General features: G+C 38.7%; 1 protein-coding gene across 1 annotated transcript in view; it reads left to right on the top strand.

The window, feature by feature from the left end:
• SPAG17 (sperm associated antigen 17) overlaps positions 1-21,358 on the top strand; it is a gene marked incomplete at both ends in the record, with an annotated part of 215,536 nt that overhangs the window by 165,638 nt on the left and 28,540 nt on the right. The window contains 9 exon segments of the mRNA XM_082833052.1: positions 5,258-5,446; positions 7,317-7,462; positions 7,567-7,697; positions 9,473-9,600; positions 16,045-16,227; positions 17,191-17,304; positions 17,842-17,887; positions 20,055-20,154; positions 20,373-20,420. Of these exon segments, the coding sequence (XP_082689178.1) occupies positions 5,258-5,446; positions 7,317-7,462; positions 7,567-7,697; positions 9,473-9,600; positions 16,045-16,227; positions 17,191-17,304; positions 17,842-17,887; positions 20,055-20,154; positions 20,373-20,420 (1,085 nt within the window).

The raw sequence follows: 21,358 nt of genomic DNA on the forward strand, positions 1-21,358 counted from the left end.
TACCAAAAAAAAAAAAAAAAAAAAAACTAAATATAAGGCCAGACACTATAAAACTCTTAGAGGAAAACATAGGCAGAACACTCTATGACATAAATCACAGCAAGATACTTTTTGACCCACCTCCTTGTGTAATGGAAATAAAATAAAAAATAAACAAATGGGACCTAATGAAACTTAAAAGTTTTTGCACAGCAAAGGAATCCATAAACAAGACGAAAAGACAACCCTCAGAATGGGAGAAAATATTTGCAAATGAAGCAAGTGACAAAGGATTAATCTCCAAAATATTCAAGCAGCTCATGCAGCTCAATATCAAATAAACTAACAACCCTGTCCAAAAGTGGGTGGAAGACCTAAATAGACATTTCTCCAAAGAAGATATACAGATTGCCAACAAACATATGAAAGGATGCTCAACATCACTAATCATTAGAGAAATGCAAATCAAAACCGCAGTGAGGTATCACCTCACACTGGTCAGAATGGCCATTATCAAAATATCTACAAAGAATAAATGCTGCAGAGGATGTGGAGAAAAGGGAACCCTCTTGCACTGTTGGTGGGAATGTAAATTGATACAGCTACTATGGAGAACAGCATGTAGGTTCCTTTAAAAACTAAAAATAGAACTCCCATATGACCCAGCCTTTCCACTACAGGGCATATACCCTGAGAAAACCATAATTCAAAAAGAGTCATGTACCACAATGTTCATTGCAGCTCTATTTACAATAGCCAGGACTTGGAAGCAAGCTAAGTGTCCATCGACAGATGAATGGATGAAGAAGATGTGGCGTATATATTACAATAGACTATTATTCAGTCATAAAAAGAAATGAAATTGAGTTATTTGTAGTGAAATGGATGGACCTAGAATCTTTCATACAGAGTGAAGTAAGTCAGAAGGAGAAAACAAATACCATATGCTAACACATATACATGGAATCTAAAAAAAAAAGAATGGTTCTAATGAACCTAGTGGCAGGACAGGAATATAGACACAGACGTAGAGAATGGACTTGAGGATACGGGGTGGGGGAAGGGTAAGCTGGGATGAAGTGATAGAATGGTATTGACATATATACACTACCAAATGTAAAATAGCTATGGAAAGCAGCCACATAGCACAGGGAGATCAGCTCAGTGTTTTGTGGCCACCTAGAGGGGTGGGATAGGGAGGGTGGGAGGGAGATGCAAGAGGGAGAGAATATGGGGATATATGTATATGTATAGCTGATTCACTTTGTTATACAGCAGCAACTAACACAACAATGTAAAGCCATCATATATAATCAAGATGTTAAAAAATAAAGAAAAAGAAAACAAATAGAAATTTGGAAGATTCAAATCTGACCTAATCAGTAATGACATTAAATATAAATGGATTAAACAACCCAATCAAAATGCAGATATTGGAAGAATGGATTACAAAGCATGACACAACTGTATGCTGTCAACAAGAGATCCACTTCATGGTGAAAGACACAAATAGGTTGAAAGTAAAAGGATAAAAAAGATATACCTGCAATAAGTAATTGAAAGGGAACTTGAGTGGCTATACAAATATCAGACAGAATAGACTTTACAACAAAATATTACAAGAAACAAAGAGGGTATATTATAATAATAAACAGATTACTCCATCAAGAAGATGGCAACTACAAACATATTATACACTAACAACAGAGCCCAAAACACATGCGTATTTCCAGAGTTGTGCACTATACAAATTAACATGTCCAGTTAAATAGTAAAAATTGGCATATTTAAAAGGAGAAATAGACAATTCAACAATAATATTTGGAGACATTAGTACCTCACTTTGAGTAATGGATAAAAGAATAGATAAAATCAAGAGAATAATAAGACTTAATCAGCAGAATAAACCATGCAGACCTCCTAGACATGTATAGAACACTCCACTCAGTAATAGAATACATTATGCTCAAGTGTAAATGGAACATTGTCCAGGAAAGACCATGTGTTACACCACAAAAAAGTCTCAATAGATTAAAAAGAATTGAAATCATACAAAATATGTTCTCCTACCACAACGGAATGAAATAACACACAATGGAATCAATAACAAAAGGAAGTTTGGGAAATGCACAAATATGTGAAAAATAACACTAAGAATAAATCACAAGGAAATTTAAAAATACTTTGAGATGACTAAAAATGACTAAGAATAAAATTAACATACCAAAACTTAATTGAAGCAGCAAAAGCTATATATATATAGCTTTAAATGTCTATATATATACACATATATATATATCTTTAAATGTCTCTATTATATATATATATATATATATTAGTTTTAAATGTCAAAATGCCCATATTAAAAATGAAAATCTTGAATCAATAACCTAACTTTCCACCCTAAGAAACTAGAAAAAAGAAGGCAAACTAAACCCAAAGCAAGCATATGGAAGTAAATAGTAAAGATTAGAGTAGAAATAAATGAAAAAATAGAGAAAAATCAGCAAAACCAGAAGTTGGTTCTCTGATAAATCTTTAGCTGGACTTACAGGGAGAGAAAGACAGACAAACAGAAGGAGAAAGAAGGGGTTGGGAGAGAGAAGACCCCAATTACTAAAATTAAAAATGAAAGAGAAGACATTACTACCAACCTTACAGAAATAAAAAAGATTATAAAGAAATACTGTGAACAATTATACATCAACAAATTAGATAACCTAGATAAAATAGATTTCTGGAAAGGCACAAACTACCTAACCTAACTCGAGAAAAAATAAAATATCAGAATAGACCTAAAACAAGTAAAGAGATTGAATTAATAATTTTAAAACTTGCAGACAGCAAAGCCCAGGCCCAGATGGCTTCATTGGTAAATTATATCAAACATCTATGGAAGAATTAACACTGAACAATCTTTCACAAACTCTTCCAAAATATAGAAGAGACAGACAGTAATAAGTGTTAATGAGGATGTGAAGAAATGTAAAACCCTCATTAATTGCTAATGAGAATGTATAATGGTGCAGTCACTTTGGAAAACAGTTTGGCAGTTCTGCCAAAAATTAAAAATAGAGTTCTCATACAACCCAGCAGTTCTACTCCTGGGTAGATATCCAAGGGAAATAAAACATATATCCACACAAAACTTATACACAGATGTTTATTGCAGCATTTTTAATAATAACAAGACTGTGAAAACAACTCCAATGTCCATCAGCTCATGAATAAACAAAATTTGATATATCCATACAATGGAATATTATTCATCCATAAAACAGAATGAAGTTTTTTTAGATTTTATTGATTTTAATTCAATTTTTATTTTATATTTTAATTTTCTATTGGAGTATAGTTGACTTAAACTATTGTGTTAGTTTCAGGTGTACAGCAAGGTGAATACATATACATATATTCTTTCTTTCTCAGATTCTTTTCCCATATAGGTTATTACAGAATATTGACTAGAGTTCCCTGTGCTATACAGTAGGTCCTTGTTTATTATCTGTTTTATATATATTAGTGTGTATATATTAATCCCAAACTTCTAATTTATCCCTCCTCCAACCTTTCCCCTTTGATAACCGTAAGTTTGTTTTCAAAGTCTGTGAGTCTGTTTCTGTTTTGTTAGTAAGTTCATTTGTATCTTTTTTTTAGATTCCACATATAAATGATATTTGTCTTTCTCTGTCTGACTTACTTTACTTAGTATAACAATCTCCAAGTCCATGCATGTTGCTGCAAATGGCATTATTTCATTCTTTTTATGGCTGAGTAATATTCCATTGTATATATGTACCACATCTTCTTTATCCATTCCTCTGTTGGTAGACATTTAGGTTGTTTCCATGTCTTGGCTATTGTAGATAGTGCTGCAGTGAATATTGGGGTACATGTATCTTTTTGCAGTATAGTTTTCTCCAGATATATGCCTAGGAATGGGATTGCTGGATCATATGGTAGTTCTATTTTTAGCTTTTGAAGGAACCTCCATACTGTTCTCCATAGTGGTTGTACCAATTTACATTCCCACCAACGGTGTAGGAGGGTCCCCTTTTCTCCACACCATCTCCAGCATTTATTGTTTGTAGACTTCTGGCGATGGCCATTCTGACCTGTGTGAAGTGATATCTCATTGTAGTTTTGATCTGTCTGCCACAAGCCAACCCCTTCCAATGGCCCTCGCTGCACAGGCTGGGACACCTCTCCCTGCTCTGCCCCCACCATGGAAAGTTAAGTTTGAAGAGGGGGGAACAGAGAAACACGGACATGAAGAGGAACATCCATCTGGAACTGAGGAACTGAACACTGGCAGCTGTTTGAGAACTTATCCTGGACAATTGCAAATCAAATGATGGGAATATTGGGGGCTTTATGGCTGAATTTGTGAACTTAGAGTTCCTCAGTTTAATAAATGTAGGCTTGATTTCAGTTTCAGATCTCCCCAAACTACCTAAATTGAAAAAGCTTGAGCTCAGTGACAGAATCTATGGAGGTCTGGATATGTTAGCAGAAAAACTTCCAAATCTCACACATCTAAACTCAGGTGAAAATAAACAGAATGAAGTATTGATACATGCTACAACATAGATGAATCTTGAAAACATTATGCTAAGTAAAAGAAGCCAGACAGAAGAGACCACATGTCACGTGCTTCCATTTATATGAAATGTCTGAAATAGTCAAATCCATAGAGACAGCAGATCAATGGTTGTCAGTGGCAGGAGTGATGCAGAGTGACTGCTAATGGCATCAGGGTTTCTTTGGGGGGTGATGAAAATGTTCTGGAATTAGTGATAATGTTTGCACAAGTTTTTGAATATACAAAATCTACTGCATATACACTTTAAAATAGTGAATATATGACATGTGAATTACATCTCACAAAAAGAGTCTATCTGAACCAGAAGTCATTACACAAAAGCTATTACTTAAGGACTGTGTCAGCCACCATAGGAATAACGATAAATAAAAGCTTCTAAAAGCATTTGTCCCATAGCTTTTACCCTCTTGGAGATGATAAGGTACAAAGCAATTACTTGGAAGAAATATTAAAGTGAGTAGATAAAATGTGAGACACAGGAGCAATTATATCCTAATCAGTCTGACTCCTTATTAAGTAGTCCTTCCCAAAACTTAAGTCTTCTCTTGTTTTCTTCCTGGAAACGCAGTTTGTGTCTGGGTTCTATGGATAATTTTTTTCCTTAAATGATTTTATAAATCCCTCAAATCAAACAAGAAATTTTTAATAATATCTCTCTTCCTGTTACCCTTCCAGGTGTTACCTCCAAACACAGGCTGTCTTCATATTGATAGGGACTGTTCAGCTATATATTGCCATGAATCAAGCAGTGAGATATACCATCCTTTTCAAAAACGTGAGCAGCTGAGAGCTAGCAGGTACATCATGAAGCACACATCAGAGGTTATCTGTGAGGTCATGGATCCCGAAGGAAACACCTTTCAGGTAAAGTGCATCATTATTATGGAGAGAGAGGCTATGGCTTTGCTTTTGAGATATTTCACACAAGAGAGCTCCCCGGCTGGGCTTCCCTGGTGGCGCAGTGGTTGAGAGTCCACCTGCCGACACAGGGGGCATGGGTTCGTGCCCCGGTCCGGGAAGATCCCACATGCCGTGGAGTGGCGGGCGCCTGTGAGCCATGGCCGCTGAGCCTGCGCGTCCGGAGCCTGTGCTCCGCAGCGGGAAAAGCCACAACAGTGAGAGGCCCGCGTACCGAAAAAAAAAAAGAGAGCTCCTGTATAGCATTTTATCTTAGCTGCCTTGGGATTAGTTATCCACTAACTGCCAATACACTTTGGACAGCAGCAATGAATGTCAGTATCTTCAATTCTCAAGTGTACTTCATTAGGAGATAGCAAGTCCAACAATGAGGATGGTTGAAATGCTAAAGCCAAATAAGTAATTAGAACAAAAGGGAAAAAAGTTACTAACCATCTAAAAATAATGCCAACAAAGAAGAGTGATATAAATGCTCTGTATCTGGGTTCAAGTGAGAGAAAATACATGGGGCAGCAGGCAAGTCTGCTTAACTAGGCAGAGAATCCAAAGTGAGAGCTATCAGTTAGTGTGAGGGTTCCAGCAGGGCTGACGATGGGGTGTTGGGAAGCCTGGAGAGGTGCTTAGCTATTGAGTGGTAGAGCTCCATCTTCTGTTTCTCTGTCCTTCCTCTTATCTCTAAGCCAGGCATTGGCAAACCATGGCCACTTGTTTGTATGGGCCCATGAGCTAAAAATGCAGAGTGACTGCATTTTACATTTTTAAATGGTTGGGGGAAATCAAAAGGAGAAGAATATTTCATGACACATAAAAATTAAAAGAAATTCAAATTTCAGTGTCACTATAAAGTTTTACTGCAATATAGCCACGCTCAATTGTTTACATATTATCTCTGGCTGCTTTTGCATATAATGGCAGAGTTGAGTAGTTGTAGCAGAAACTCTACAGCCAACAAACCCTAAAATATTTATTATCTGACCCTTGACAAAAAGATGTTTGCCAGCCCCTTCTCTAGGCAATTTTTTTTTTCACTCCTCACCCAGCGGTGGAATTTCATGTGTTGTCTGGCGGGTGGTGAAGTTACTTTTTAGATTTGGAACCGTACCACAAAGTCCCCAACTTTGAGATGCAGACAAGCCCTGATCCAACTTAGTTTTTCTGTGCTAAGTCAGTGAAATTTCACAGCATGAGTTCAGGCTGCTAAGAGATTTCAGTGTGCAAGAAACTGAAATTGAAACCTAAAGCCCAAACCCTCTGAGTTGAAACATGCAAGCCAAACATTATCCTAGACATTGATGCTCTTCTTGGGCATTCCCTTCAGTGGCCTTTCAGCCTGACCACACCATATCTAGACAGTAGTAATGGCTAGAACAATTCTTCTCATAGTGAGACTCAATCTGTCTCCCTGTATATCCATGAGTCCTATTTCTGTGCTTAGAATCCATACTGTCACTCTTAATATTTCAAGACAACCATCACATAAATAGCCTTCCCTCCATGTTTAAATTCCCAGTTCCCTGAACTTATCCTCAGAAGTTAAGTGAGTCCCCTGCCATCCTAGACACCTTCCTCTGAATGTATTCAGGTTTGTCTTCCTGTTTGTTTTCACAGTCTAGGTGTGGTTTGTAAGTGGAGATGTGCTACTAGCTTTTCACTTTTATTAATGCAGTCTATACTTAGTGCACAATTCCTTACGAAGAAATATCCCTGATTTTCTGAGTAACCAAAAGATCACCTGCTTTCTCAAATGGGATCAAAAGAAATGTAAGTTTATGGCATTTTTCTTTTCTTTTAGTTGCTTATATACTATGTCCCTTAGGTCATGGCTGATGGTACTGCATCAACTATCCTACCTGAAAACAATTTGGAAGATGATTTAAATGCAAAAGCTGAAGGCTATGACACATTATCATCCACTCACCTTCGTAAGAATCATCTGCAAATCTATGGTGAACATGTCCCCAGGTAATATGATAAAAATAACACCATGACTTTTATTTTCAATTCCAAGTTCAAGGAGCATTTTAGCTGAATATGTCAAGGGATTAGATTTTTATTTCTTCAAATAGGTTTTTTATTATCTATGCTGATGGATCAGGAGTGGAACTTCTTCGGGACAGTGACATAGAAGAATACCTCTCCTTCGCATACGGAGACTCAACTACCGTAGTTCTTCAAGAGCCAGTACAGGAACAGCCAGGTAGAGAATCCAGACTGGAACTCATTGAGTCCCTTTACCAGCTCTCATCCTCCTTATCCAGTCTACCCCCGTGTCGTCTCTACTTTTTTCCCTTTGCTCGCTTTTCAACTCTACTTTTCACCTGGCCATGTCAACCTATTTATACAGTGATTTATGTTTGTACCACGCTTCATCTAAGCATCAACCTATATAAATTGTGTATGATCCCCCTCCTACCTATAAGCAGATTTGTATCTGCGTTTATATCTGTTAGGTATGTTTAGTTAGGTACCTAGGTTCCTATTTATGTGTTTGTTTCATCTTGGTAGGGAAAAACAAAAGTGAGTTATCTTTCATAAGTTCATTTTTTATCATTTTGAATGTGTTGCCTTGGTGAATTCAGTACAAGAGGAGAAAGTACGTTTCACGTGTCGGTTAGAAAATCAACCTGAAATATAGGATAAGTTACATATTATATTCATTGGGCATTTACATGTTTTCATCAATTTGAAAGAAATTAGTGTGTGATTAAAGGTTAGAGACATATATTGCACTAAGTAAGAGTCACTGTATATGTAACGTGTATTTAAACACAGGAAAAGAAAGACTTTCATGTTATCTGTGTACCAAAGCAATGTGCTCTATCTAGGTTTATGTGTGTGTTTCCTTTTTATCTTTTCTCTGGTTGGTGGGATATATTTTGTGCTCATTTATGAATATGCCTGCATCTATGTACAATTGTATCTTTGAATGTATCAATGTACATTGCGTGATGTTATAAATTTGCTCTTTCTGTGTGAATATGAGGAGTGGGGAGCTCTGACTGGTGCAGTCTGTGTGTGGAACTGTAAGAGAATAGGAATTCATCTCAAATTGCTTTGTTAGTTGTTTAACCAGCATCTACGTGAAAAACCACCATGTGCCAAACACTGGCTGGGTGTTAGGAATACAATGGTGAGCTAAGACCGCAATGGACCCTGCTTTCACAGAGCTTAGACTTTAGTGAGAGAGATAGGCATTAAATGTATAGTCACACAAATAACTGTATCATTATAAATTGGGAAAAGATCTATGAAGTAAAGGAATATGATTCTATGAGAACATCTAACAGAGGAGCTGACATAGTCTAGAAGGCTTCCCTGAAAACACTGGAGCCAAGAGCTACTGGATAAGTAGGCATTAATTAAAATAGGAGGAGGAGCTTTCTTGGAAGACAGAATACAAAGCAGGAAGCTTAAAGCTTTGGAGGATAGGGGAAAAAAGGCTAAAGTAGGCAAAGTACAGAAGGGAAAATAGCGCAAGTTGAGTCAGGGGTGAGGCCTCTGTTTTATCCCATAAGCAATGGGAAGTCAAAGAAGATTTTACATCATGGGCTAGCATAATCAGTCACCCTGACTGCGGAGGGAGGTTCATTCAGAGTAGAAGTGGGCAGAAAAGTTAGTTGTCATTGTAGTCCAAAACAGGATGGCTCTGAGGGGAATAGTCTAAGGTAGGGTCACTGGAGGAGGAAGAGATAGATGAACTCAAGAAATGTTTAGTGGTAGAACTGACAGGACTTGGATGTGGTTTCCGAAGGACAGTGAAGTGTCCATTAATACTTTCAGGTGATCTAAATCCAGCTGTTTTAGGTGTTACCATGACTGCGTCTCTCCTTTCTTGTTAGACTGTAAGGTCCTTAAGCATAGTCATTGTGTCTGGCTTCTCAAAAGTGTTTGTTCGATTTGGTGAATACCTACTGGATTTCTCAGAATATTTCTGAAAGAGAAATGATCCTCTGATACCTCTCTGTGAACCAGGTGCCCTGAGCATCACTGTCCTTCGCCCTTTCCATGAAGCTTCACCATGGCTAATGAAGAAAGAGTTAGATACAATTGTTCCTCCTAATCTCCAGTCAAGGACATGGGAGACATTTCCCTCGGTTGAGGTACAAATTTTTCTGCTATAAAGTAACTATATTTGCATATCCATCTATCTGTGGGCCAGAGTTCAGCTCTTCTCCTGTATATTCACATATTTTCCTTCTTTTGTAAATTGTTAATGGGCTCAAGGAGTTTTATATTTGTAGATTTTAGAGAAATACACCTGACTAGTTTATCTCAGTTTTATTTCTTTTAGCCTACATCGCAGGCTTGAACGTCTTCCTATAATATGAAAATACGCAGTTTGAGTAACCCATTACTGATATTTTGCAATACAGAAACCTTCCCTCTCCCAATATTTATTTGTTAGTTTTAACACACTGTCTTAGGTCTTTCACTTTCCCTTTAGTCTCAATTTATTAATGCACAAACTGAGTATGTAAGAATAATGTGAAATATTAAATACAGGCACTTGCAACTGCAATTTTAAAAAGTAAGCATTGTAATTGTGGCAGCTTAGAGAAAGGCCCACCTAAGGTTTTGTAAAGAGTGAAAGAAAACATCTTGAGCAAGAATCATATAGTCCTGCATCTTGCCAGATTTGCCATTTCATTTTTTTTACACATTTATTGGAGTATAATTGCTTTACAATGGTGTGTTAGTTTCTGCTATATAACAAAGTGAATCAGCTATACATATACATATATCCCCATATCCCCTTCCACCCTCCCTATCCCACCCCTCTAGGTGGTCACAAAGCACCGAGCTGATCTCCCTATGGTATGCAGCTGCTTCCCACTAGCTATCTATTTTACATTTGGTAGTGTATATATGTCAATGCTACTCTCACTTCGTCCCAGCTTACCCTCCCCCCACCCCGACCTGTGTCCTCAATTCCATTCTCTAGGTCTGCATCTTTAATCCTATCCTGCCACTAGGTTCATCAGAACCATTTTTCTTTTTTTAGATTCCAAATATATGTGTTAGCATACGGTATTTGTTTTTCTCTTTCTGACTTATTTCACTCTGTATGACAGACTCTAAGTCCATCCATCTTGCTACAAATAACTCAATTTCATTTCTTTTTATGACTGAATAATAGTCCATTGTATATATATGCCACATCTTCTTTATCCATTCTTCTGTCAATGGACATTTAGGTTGCTTCCAAGTCCTGGCTATTGTAAATAGAGCTGCTGTGAACATTGTGGTACATGACTCTTTTTGAATTATGGTTTTCTCAGGATATATGCCCAGTAGGGGGATTGCTGGGTCGTATGGGAGTTCTATTTTTAGTTGTTTTTTTTTTTTTTTTTGCGGTACGCGGGCCTCTCACCGTTGCGGCCTCTCCCGTTGCGGAGCACAGGCCCCGGACGCGCAGGCTCAGCAGCCACGGCCCACGGGCCCAGCCGCTCCGCAGCACGTGGGATCCTCCCGGACCGGGGCACGAACCCGTGCCCCCTGCATCGACAGGCGGACTCTCAACCACTGCACCACCAGGAAAACCCCTATTTTTAGTTTTTAAAGGAACCTACATGCTGTTCTCCATAGTAGCTGTATCAATTTACATTCCCACCAACAGTGCAAGAGGGTTCCCTTTTCTCCACACCCTCTGCAGCATTTATTCTTTGTAGATATTTTGATAATGGCCATTCTGACCGGTGTGAGGTGATACCTCACTGTGGTTTTGATTTGTATTTCTCTAATGATAAGTGATGTTGAGCATCCTTTCATATGTTTGTTGGCAGTCTGTATATCTTCTTTGGAGAAATGTCTATTTAGGTCTTCTGCCCACTTTTGGACAGGGTTGTTAGTTTATTTGATATTGAGCTGCATGAGTTGCTTGTATATTTTGAAGATTAATCCTTTGTCGGTTGCTTCATTTGCAAACATTTTCTCCCATTCTGAGGGTTGTCTTTTCATCTTTTTTATGGTTCCCTTTGCTGTGCAAAAGTTTTTAAGTTCATTAGGCCCCGTTTGTTTATTTTTATTTTAGTTTTTATTTCCATTTCTCTAGGAGGTGGGTCAAAAAGGATCTTGCTGTGATTTATGTCATAAAGCATTCTGCCTATGTTTTCCTCTAAGAGTTTTATAGTGTCTGGCCTTACATTTAGGTCTTTAATCCGTTTTGAGTTTATTTTTGTGTATGGTGTCAGGGAGTTTTCTAATTTCATTCTTTCACATGTAGCTGTCCAGTTTTCCCAGCACCACTTATTGAAGAGGATGTCTTGACTCCATTGTATATTCTTGCCTCCTTTTTCATAGATTAGTTGACCATATGTGCATGGGTTTATCTCTAGGCTTTCTATCCTGTTCCACTGATCTATATTTCTGTTTTTGTGCCAGTACTATACTGTCTTGGTTACTGTAGTTTGTAGTATAGTCTGAAGTCAGGAAGGCTGATTTCTCCAGCTCTGGTTTTTGTTTTGTTTTGTTTTGTATTGTTTTGTTTGCGGTACGCGGGCCTCTCACTGTTGTGGCCTCTCCTGTTGCGGAGCACAGGCTCCGGACGCGCAGGCTCAGCGGCCATGGCTCACGGGCCTAGCCGCTCCACGGCATGTGGGATCTTCCCGGACCACGGCACGAACCCGTGTCCCCTGCATTGGCAGGCAGCCTCCCAACCACTGCGCCACCAGGGAAGCCCCAGTCTTTATTTTAAAGTCTATTTTGTCTGATACGAGAATTGCTGCTCCACCTTTCTTTTGATTTCCATGGAATATCTTTTTCCATCCCCTCCCTTTCAGTCTGTGTGTTTCCTCAGGTCTGAAGGGGTCTCTTGTAGGCAGCATATATACGGGTCTTATTTTTGTATCCATTCAGCCAGTCTGTGTCTTTTGGTTGGAGCATTTAATCCATTTGCATTTAGGGTAATTATCGATATGTATGTTCCTATTACCATTTTCTTAATTGTTTGGGGTTTGTTTTTGTAGGTCTTTTCCTTCTCTTGTGTTTCCTGCCTAGAGAAGTTCCTTTAGCATTTGTTTTAAAGCTGGTTTGGTGGTGCTGAATTCTCTTAGCTTTTGCTTGTCTGTAAAGGTTTTAATTTCTCCATCGAATCTGAATGAGACCCTTGCTGGGGAGAGTAACCTTGGTTGTATGTTTTTCCCTTTCATCACTTTAAATATGTCCTGCCACTCCCTTCTGGCTTGCAGAGTTTTTGCTGAAAGGTCAGCTGTTAACCTTATGGGGATTCCCTTGTGTGTTGTTTGTTGTTTTTCCCTTGCTGCTTTTAATATTTTTTCTTTATATTTAATTTTTGATAGTTTGATTATATGTGTCTTGGCGTGTTTCTCCTTGGATTTATCCAGTATGCGAGTCTCTGCACTTCCTGCACTTGATTGACTGTTTCCTTTCCCATATGAGGGAAGTTTTCACCTATAATCTCTTCAGATATTTTCTCTGTCCCTTTCTTTTTCTTCTCTTCTTCTTCTGGGACCCCTATAATTCGAATGTTGGTGCGTTTAATGTTGTCCCAGAGGTCTCTGAGCCTGTCCTCCATTCTTTTCATTCTTTTTTCTTTATTCTGCTCTGTGGCAGTTATTTCCACCATTCTATCTTCCAGGTCACTTATCCGTTCTTCTGCCTCACTTATTCTGCTATTGATTCCTTCTAGTGTATTTTTAATTTCGTTTATTGTGTTGTTCATCATTGTTTGTTTGCTCTTTAGCTCCTCTAGGTCATTGTTAAACATTTCTTGTATTTTCTCCATTGTATTTCTGAGATTTTGGATCATCTTTACTATCATTACTCTGAATTCTTTTTCAGGTAGACTGCCTATTTCCTCTTCATTTGTTTGTTCTGGTGGGTTTTACCTTGTTCCTTTTCTGGTGCATAGTTCTCTGTCTTCTCATTTTGTTTAACTTAGTGTGTTTGGGGCCTCCTTTTCTCAGGCTGCAGGTTCCTAGTTCCTTTATTTCTGGTGTCTGCCCCTAGTGGGTGAGGTTGGTTCAGTGGGTTATGTAGGCTTCCTGGTGCGGGGGACCGTTGCCTGTGTTCTGGTGGTTGGGGCTGGAGCTTGCCCCTCTGGTGGACATTGCTGCATCCGGTGGTGTGTTTTGGAGTGTCTGTGAACTTAGTATGACTTTAAGCAGCCTCTCTGCTAATGGGTGGGATTGTGTTCCTGTCTTGTTAGTTGTTTGTCATGGGGCGTTCAGCACTGGAGCTTGCTGGCTGCTGGGTGCAGCTGGGTCTTGGTGTTGAGATGGAGATCTTTGGGAGAGCTCTCACCAATTAATATTATATGGGATCGGGAGGTCTCTGGTGGTCTAACATCCTGGACTCAGCTCTCCCACCTCAGAGGCTCAGGCCCGACACCCAGCTGGAGCACGAAGATCCTGACAGCCACATGGCATGGAAGAAAAGGAAGAGAAAAAAAAAAAAAAGAGCAAACAGAATGCCAAAAGAAATGGTAACAGCAAAACTAAGCAGACAAAATCACACAAAGAAACATACACAAACACACTTGCAAAAAGAAAAATAAATACGAACAGACAGAACCCCAAGACAAATGGTAAAAGCAAAACTAAACAGACAAAATCACACAAAGAAACACTCACACACACTCACAAAAAGAGAAACAAAAAAGTAAGAGGTCAACTAAACCAATAAACAAACCCACAAATGAAAACAAACACTAAAAACTAAACTAAGATAAACATAAATCCAAAAACAAATCAAACACAGAAAGCAAACCCAAGTCCACAGTTTCCCCCAAAGTCCACCACCTCAATTTTGGGAGGACTCATTGTCTATTCAGGTATTCCACAATTGCAGGGTTTACCAAGTTGATTGCAGGGATTTAGTCTGCTGCTCCTGAGGCTGCACAGAGAGCTTTCCCTTTCTCTTCTTTGTTCACACAGCTCCTGGGGTTCAGCTTTGGTTTTGGCCCCACCTCTGCATGTAGGCTGCCCTCAGTGATCTGTTCCCTGGCCAGAGAGTAGGTGGTTAAAGCAGCAGCTGATTAGGGCTCTCTTGCTCACCCAGGCCAGGGAGAGCGAAGGGTACGGTAGTCACAATTGAGATGCCGGGAGTGCTTGCGGCAACAGAGGCTGGCGTGACATTGCAACAGCCTGAGTCATGCTGTGTGTTCTCCCGGGTTAGTTGGCCCTGGTGTGTTGCACAGGCTCCCAGCAGGGTGTGGGTAGTGATCTGTGCTTGCCCACAGGACCCCATATTTCAGTTTGGTGCCTATAAGCAACATGGTGAATGAAGATGATCTGAATTCTAGTCTTGGCTCTATCAATTATTAATGTGGGATTTGGGAAAAGTTACACTGCATGTCTTAACTCCTTATCTGAAAAATGAAAAGACCACACCAAATGGTTTACTAAAACTATCTCCAAGTTGAAAATACTGCACTGTGAGAAATAATATACCACACCTGAGATTAATGAAGGAAGTTCATTCTCTTCCTCCACAGCTCCTATATCTATGACCTTCTATGCCCAGTGGAGTGGCCACCCAGGCAAGCCTCTGAGTAGCTATCACTGACGAGGCATTTGGAACTGAAGAGCAATTTATTTTATTTTATTTTATTTTTTTCATAAATGCTAGAGAGTGAGTGGAGAAAAGGGAACCCAACCCTCCTGCCCTGTTGGTGAGAATGTAAATTGATACAGCCACTATGGAGAACAGTGTGGAGGTTCCTTAAAAAACTAAAAATAGAACTACCATATGACCCAGCAATCCCACTACTGGGCATATACCCTGAGAAAACCATAATTCAAAAAGATACATGTACCACAATGTTCATTGCAGCACTATTTTCAATAGCCAGGACATGGAAGCAACCTAAATGTCCATCAACAGATGAATGGATAAAGAGATGTGGCACATATATACAATGGAATATTACTCAGCTGTAAAAAGGAATGAAATTGAAGAGCAATTTAAAATGAAACACATCAAAGCACACCACTCCTGAAAATCAATTACAAGGAGAAGATAGAGATGTTAATCTACTCAAGGCACATGTTTCTTCCCAAGAGATCCCAGGAAGATTCTAGTGGCATGCTTAATCTAGAATGAGCTCAAAGACCTCCCAGATCTATGGGATGATTTCTCTCTCAAAGGATCTCTCCAGGTCAAAATGAACATGGAACCAAAAAGTTAAAGATTGTTAATTCCAAGTGTCTTAGGCTCCCTGTGGATTTTAAGGAATAGTTGCATGCATTTGGCATAACCGAGGCTGCTGCTGCCTCACCATGGCAACAGCATGGCTTAGCATTCCCCTAAATGCTATCCAGTGGGACATCAGGCAACAGGATTTTTAAATATCCTTATTCTTGGTAACATATTTAAAGAGGAAAACTTGCCCAGTTCTGTTCCCAATTTCCCTCATATTTGCAAACCTTTTTGAGAGCAGGGATACATTTTTTCACTGTGGTATTCCCTAACGAGTGGTTCCTAGCATAGAGTGTCTACATAATAAGTACTCGGTAGAAAAAACAATTCTAACGGTAAAATATTCTCATTTGTTTGGTGGTTGTTTTGCTTTGTTTCGTTAATAGAAAAAAACTCCAGGACCTCCATTTGGCACTCAGATTTGGAAGGGCCTCGACGTTGGGTCCAAACAGTTAATGAGCACCCCAGCCCCTATACGGAAGAGCCCCAGTGTGCTACAGATACGCCAGTTCATCCAGCACGAGGTCATAAAGAATGAGGTGAAATTGAAACTGCAGATTTCCCTGAAGGTAATGGAATTCTGGTAACCTGACCCAAAAGAATCAGGAACAGAGCAATCATTCTTCTTGGTTTCCTGAGGAACCTGAAATTATGTAATTCTGCCAATATTTATCTAACGCAACACATAAATGTCAATCTTCTAGAGGGTAGGAGGTGGAAAAGGCAGAAAATGCTTAATGGTTCCCATAAGGTATAGGAAGTATTGAGGCCCCAAAGACATTGAGAAGATAGGTAACTTTTATATGTGATTGCAATGTCGTCCTCCTCCCCTCTCAGTATATGGAAAACTGATCTAGTAACCTCTGGAAAAAGGTAGAACTGCATATTAACTTGATACTTGTCAGAGGAAGAAAAGGATTATTGGTTTTGGGAAATAGTCTAAGAATTTGTACATATATAGTTAACTGTATAAGCATATCTATAACATCTCACTGTCAAGTGTGTCAGCTCTCTCAGAACAGGTATCATATGTGTTTTGTTTATGGTTATATACCCAATACCTGGCATACAGCAGGGGACCGTTATTTGTGAAAACAGATCAAATATTTATGCAAAAGGTAAAGTATATTTCTCTTGGAAGCAAAGGCATGAACTGAGTAATTTACATTCATAGATCTCATCATAAAGGCTATACCTGGAAAGGACTCTAGAAATCATCTAACCCAACTCTGTCCATTTTATTGATGAGGACACTGGAGCACTGAATGAGAAGCTGGGCCTCTCTGAGGTCCTCAGACAATTCTAATGTCCTGTGGCTCTTAAAGCTTTGCTTTTGGACTTTTCAGGTCTTTGTTTATTAACGTATTAAGGAAAAGCCTTTCCAGATTGCTTGACCAGTAACTGGTTGTTAAGCCTTGTGAACTTACATATTCTTAACCTTTTTGTAATATTTCAAGCTGATGTTGGCTATTCTGTGTCTCTCTCTACCATATTTCTGCATTTTATTGATCTCTTTTATTCTACTGATTTAGGATTATATAAACCATATTCTAAAGAAAGAAGATGAGCTACAGGAAATGAGAGTTAAAGATTCCAGAACTGAGGAGGAGAAAGCCAAGGCTGCAGATCTCCTCAAGCTAGTTATGGTGAGAAAGAAATGTTTTTTACTCTAGTGGTTTTACTATTGTTTCAATATTAAATGCTTTGAGACAAAATATTGTAAATAATAGCTGTTTCTGCCACTTCTATGAAGCATTTTCTCCCTCCTTATAATTTCTTATTTCTGTGGAACTCTGATCCCTTATATATATCGAATTTTCCAAAAGCTTTTTAGGCTCTTCCTTAAATCATAAATAATTCTGAAGGCTCTTAAATAAAAGTTTTTATTGTCTTCAGAGAAACTGACATTCATTGAAATGTCTTATGAATTAATGAATGAAATAGGAAGAAGGAAGAAAAATCAACTTCTACACTTAAAATGATTTCCATTTTTAGAAATTTGCTAAGTGAAAGAAATGACTAAAAAAAATCATGTCACTTTTTGTACTGGCATTAAAAAACTAATTCATTTTATAGTAAGTTCCATAAAAGATCAATTTGATCACATAAGGAATCCTTCTAAACAAAGTAAATTTTGTATGTAATATAATCATCATCATTAAGGAACTCTATCTTCATTTCAGTCTTTCCCTAAAATGGAGAAAACTACAGAAAGTCGTGATACTGAAGGTAATTACATTTAATATTTTTGTGCAAAATAGTTACAGATTGCAAAGGAACAATCTTAAATACACTTCTCAGTTATTCTCTCATCTGATAGCAAAGTACCATGTACATATTTCTGTTGTCGTATTGGCCATGTTGTATCGTAATGATTTTTTTTATATATTGTTTTCCTGCCTAAATTGTGAGATCCTTCAAACCATGATTGCCTCTAATTTATCTTTAACTATCACATGTTGAATGATAAAAGTTGACATTTGGCTTTTAAGTTAGCCTCAACTTGCATTTAGAACATAGCAAATATACAGGAAGGAAACAGTCAACCAACCAACACTCTACTCCCAATACACACACACACACACACACACACACACGCACACACAGAACTTTGGAGCAACTACACAGGTATCACCAAAATCTTGCACTGTTTTGCACTATATGTGGCCCAAGCAGTCTACTCTTGGAAAGCTTATTTATGTGGGGAAATATACAGCCCCAACAAACTTGGTTATATGGTTTCATAGTTCACAGAAGACAAACAGTGGAGAATTTTTGTGGTTTGGGGTTTTCTTTTCTATTTTGGTCATATGACAAAAGTCAGAAAGTGGCAGCCACGGGCTCCGTTCAGCCCACAGATGTGTTTTGTGTGTCCCCCACAGTGTTGTCTTGCACAGTTGCTTTTGTTGTTTCTGTATCTGAATTTTCCTTATCTTGAAATGTCCCATTACCACACAGTGACATGTAGCTGAAGATGATTATCAGCTGCCCCTTTAGAACTGCCATGAACAAAAGAATCCATCATAGCCACAGTGTCTCCTGTCCTTACACTCTGTTGTCACTCTTTTACCTGGGTGGCCGCTTATGTTACGGTTGCCAGATTTAGCAAATAAAAATACAGAAGGCCAAGTTAAATATGAATTTCAGACAAACAACAAATTTTTTTGTTATAAGGATGTCCCAAAATAACATGGAGCATACTTATACTAAAGATTTTTTGTTGTTACTCTGAAATTCAAATTTAACTAGATGCCCTATACTTTATCTGGTGACCCTACATTGTAGCATTTGAATTTTTAACCTCTGGTGTGAGGGAACAATCACTGTAAGGTAAATGCACAGGCTGCCCAATAGTGAAGGACAAATCAAATGTATTTTTCAAACAGACAAACAGATGCAGGAATCAGAGTCTTGCATGTTTACAGCTGCCCCTGACACATTAATAGTGGTGATCCTAAGTCAATGCTCCCCAAAGTACTTCCTAAAACACTAGTCTACGGGACAGCTCCAGAAAAAAAAAGTGAGTTCTATGCTAACATAAGTTTGCATACTGCTGCATATTGCCTTATTTTCTTAGACAGCCACAAAGTACATGAACTAGTTAAGGGTCCAGAAAAGCTCTACAGTAATGAAACATATTTAACCTTGTAAAAATCAGTGTTTCCCAAACTCATATAACCATGAAACACGGAGCCTTCTTTCTTTTTTAATCTCCTGTTAACATCCCTCCAAGACCATGTTCTCTGGAATAACCTCTGAGAACCACTGCCCAAATTATCAAATAACTGTTGTATTATATTCATATTCTTAGGTTTATATCTTTATATATTGTTTTAGAAAAACAATTTCAATAAAGTGTTTAATTTTTTTTTTTTTTTTTGCGGTACGCAGGCCTCTCACTGTTGTGGCCTCTCCCGTTGCGGAACACAGGCTCCGGATGCGCAGGCTCAGCAGCCATGGCTCACGGGCCCAGTCGCTCCGCGGCATGTGGGATCTTCCCAGACCGGGGCACGAACCCGTGTCCCCTGCATGGGCAGGCGGACTCTCAACCACTGCGCCACCAGGGAAGCCCAAGTGTTTAATTTTTTTGAGCTTTGGTGCTTCAGATGTGAAGAAATTCAGTTAGGTAGAACACTGACGCCCCCAGTGATGTGGGACAAATGAGGTGTCACTTACATTTTACATTTTGACTATAAGATGTGTGTTCTCTAAAAGGGTATTTCATAGAGATACCTGGTTTCCTGTTATATTACAGCTTGGTCATGGAAATTCTAGTAATCACTTGATAGACTCAATATAGGCTCTTAGAAAACATCTCAAATGAGTAATTGGGTACTGATTGTGTGTTGGGCTGTCAAGAAGTGAGGATAAAAGTTAAATGCATCTGTTTTTAAAGTTGCAGCCCACCTAACTGATGTATTCAAGCAGTCTTTGGCTAATACTACAGAATGTCCACCAGAAACCGTTGAGACAGATTTCTCTGAAAAGAAACGGAGGTAAGCTGATCAATAATGTGTTCCAATCAGTACTAAGGAAATGATGAGGAAATGGAGAGGCGCGGGTGTCATACAGTGGGTGACTACATCAAGGAATTAGCCTTTCATCTTCCATGCTGTTAACAATTTATCATACAAGGGTGGGTTTTCTTTTATTATCTGTAGGCTGAGAACATTGCCCTTTTTCATCATATTTTTTTTCCTTTCCTTTTACACAGGCACACAGAAACAACAAAGCGCTGGAAAGAAAAGTTAGCTCAAAAGAGGTAATTCTACCCTGAACTATACATAAAATAAGCATGTGAAAGACCCAGTTTGGTGGAGTCATAGAATTTTAGAATTGGGGGGGTTGCAAAGTCCTACCATCCAGGCTCCCCGATGTTCTTTAAATTCTGCTACATTTCTGCCCAGCAGTCATCTTTTGGGCAGTGACCTTATTATCTTTTGAGGAAGCCCATTTGACCATTACCATTTGACCATTAGGTAGATCCTCTCTCTCTCATAAGCAAGGGAACTCTCAGGTATTCTCTGTGCTTTGGTAATTCTAATATACTAATAAATATTCTAGAACTTAATGCAGAGCATAGTTGTAAACATGCAAGGATTCTTATAATGCACACGAGGAATGTGCTCTAAGCATTATGTGCTCTGGTTTCCTTTCAATCCTAGCTGAGGATTCCAACCCCAGCCCTCTTGCCCTAAAGAAAGGAAGCCAGATATATTTATTGAGTGTATAGTAGTACATATGGTACCACTGTACACATTTGCATGGCTCCTCTCCAGAATGACTCCCAGGATGAATACGCTTCTTAATAAAAACGTCTGGGCTACCTTGTGGAATGTGTTGGAGAAGTAGTGAGATAAGACCTTAGGTCTCATGGGCCACCCCTCTATACAAGGTCAAACTAGAAGTATATACTGTCCTGTAGAATATCCCTGAAAGGATATCCAAGAGCCTGGTGACAGTGAGTGCTTGTGGAGAAGGAAACTGGGAGGTTAGGGGATAGTGCAAGATGGACTTCCTTTTCATTATGTACTCTTTTCTCCTTTTTGAATTATGTACATTTGCATGTGTTATCCATTCACATTTAAAAAAATTTTTGAAACATTAACAATTTCGAATTTTAACCCATAGGTAGGAATGGCAAGCCAACAAAAGTTTTTGAAGAAGAAAGTGAAACACATAATTAGATATATGTCCTAG

The sequence above is a fragment of the Leucopleurus acutus genome (genome assembly GCF_964270905.1).
Source record: "Leucopleurus acutus genome assembly, chromosome: 2".
Classification (NCBI taxonomy): domain Eukaryota; kingdom Metazoa; phylum Chordata; class Mammalia; order Artiodactyla; family Delphinidae; genus Leucopleurus; species Leucopleurus acutus.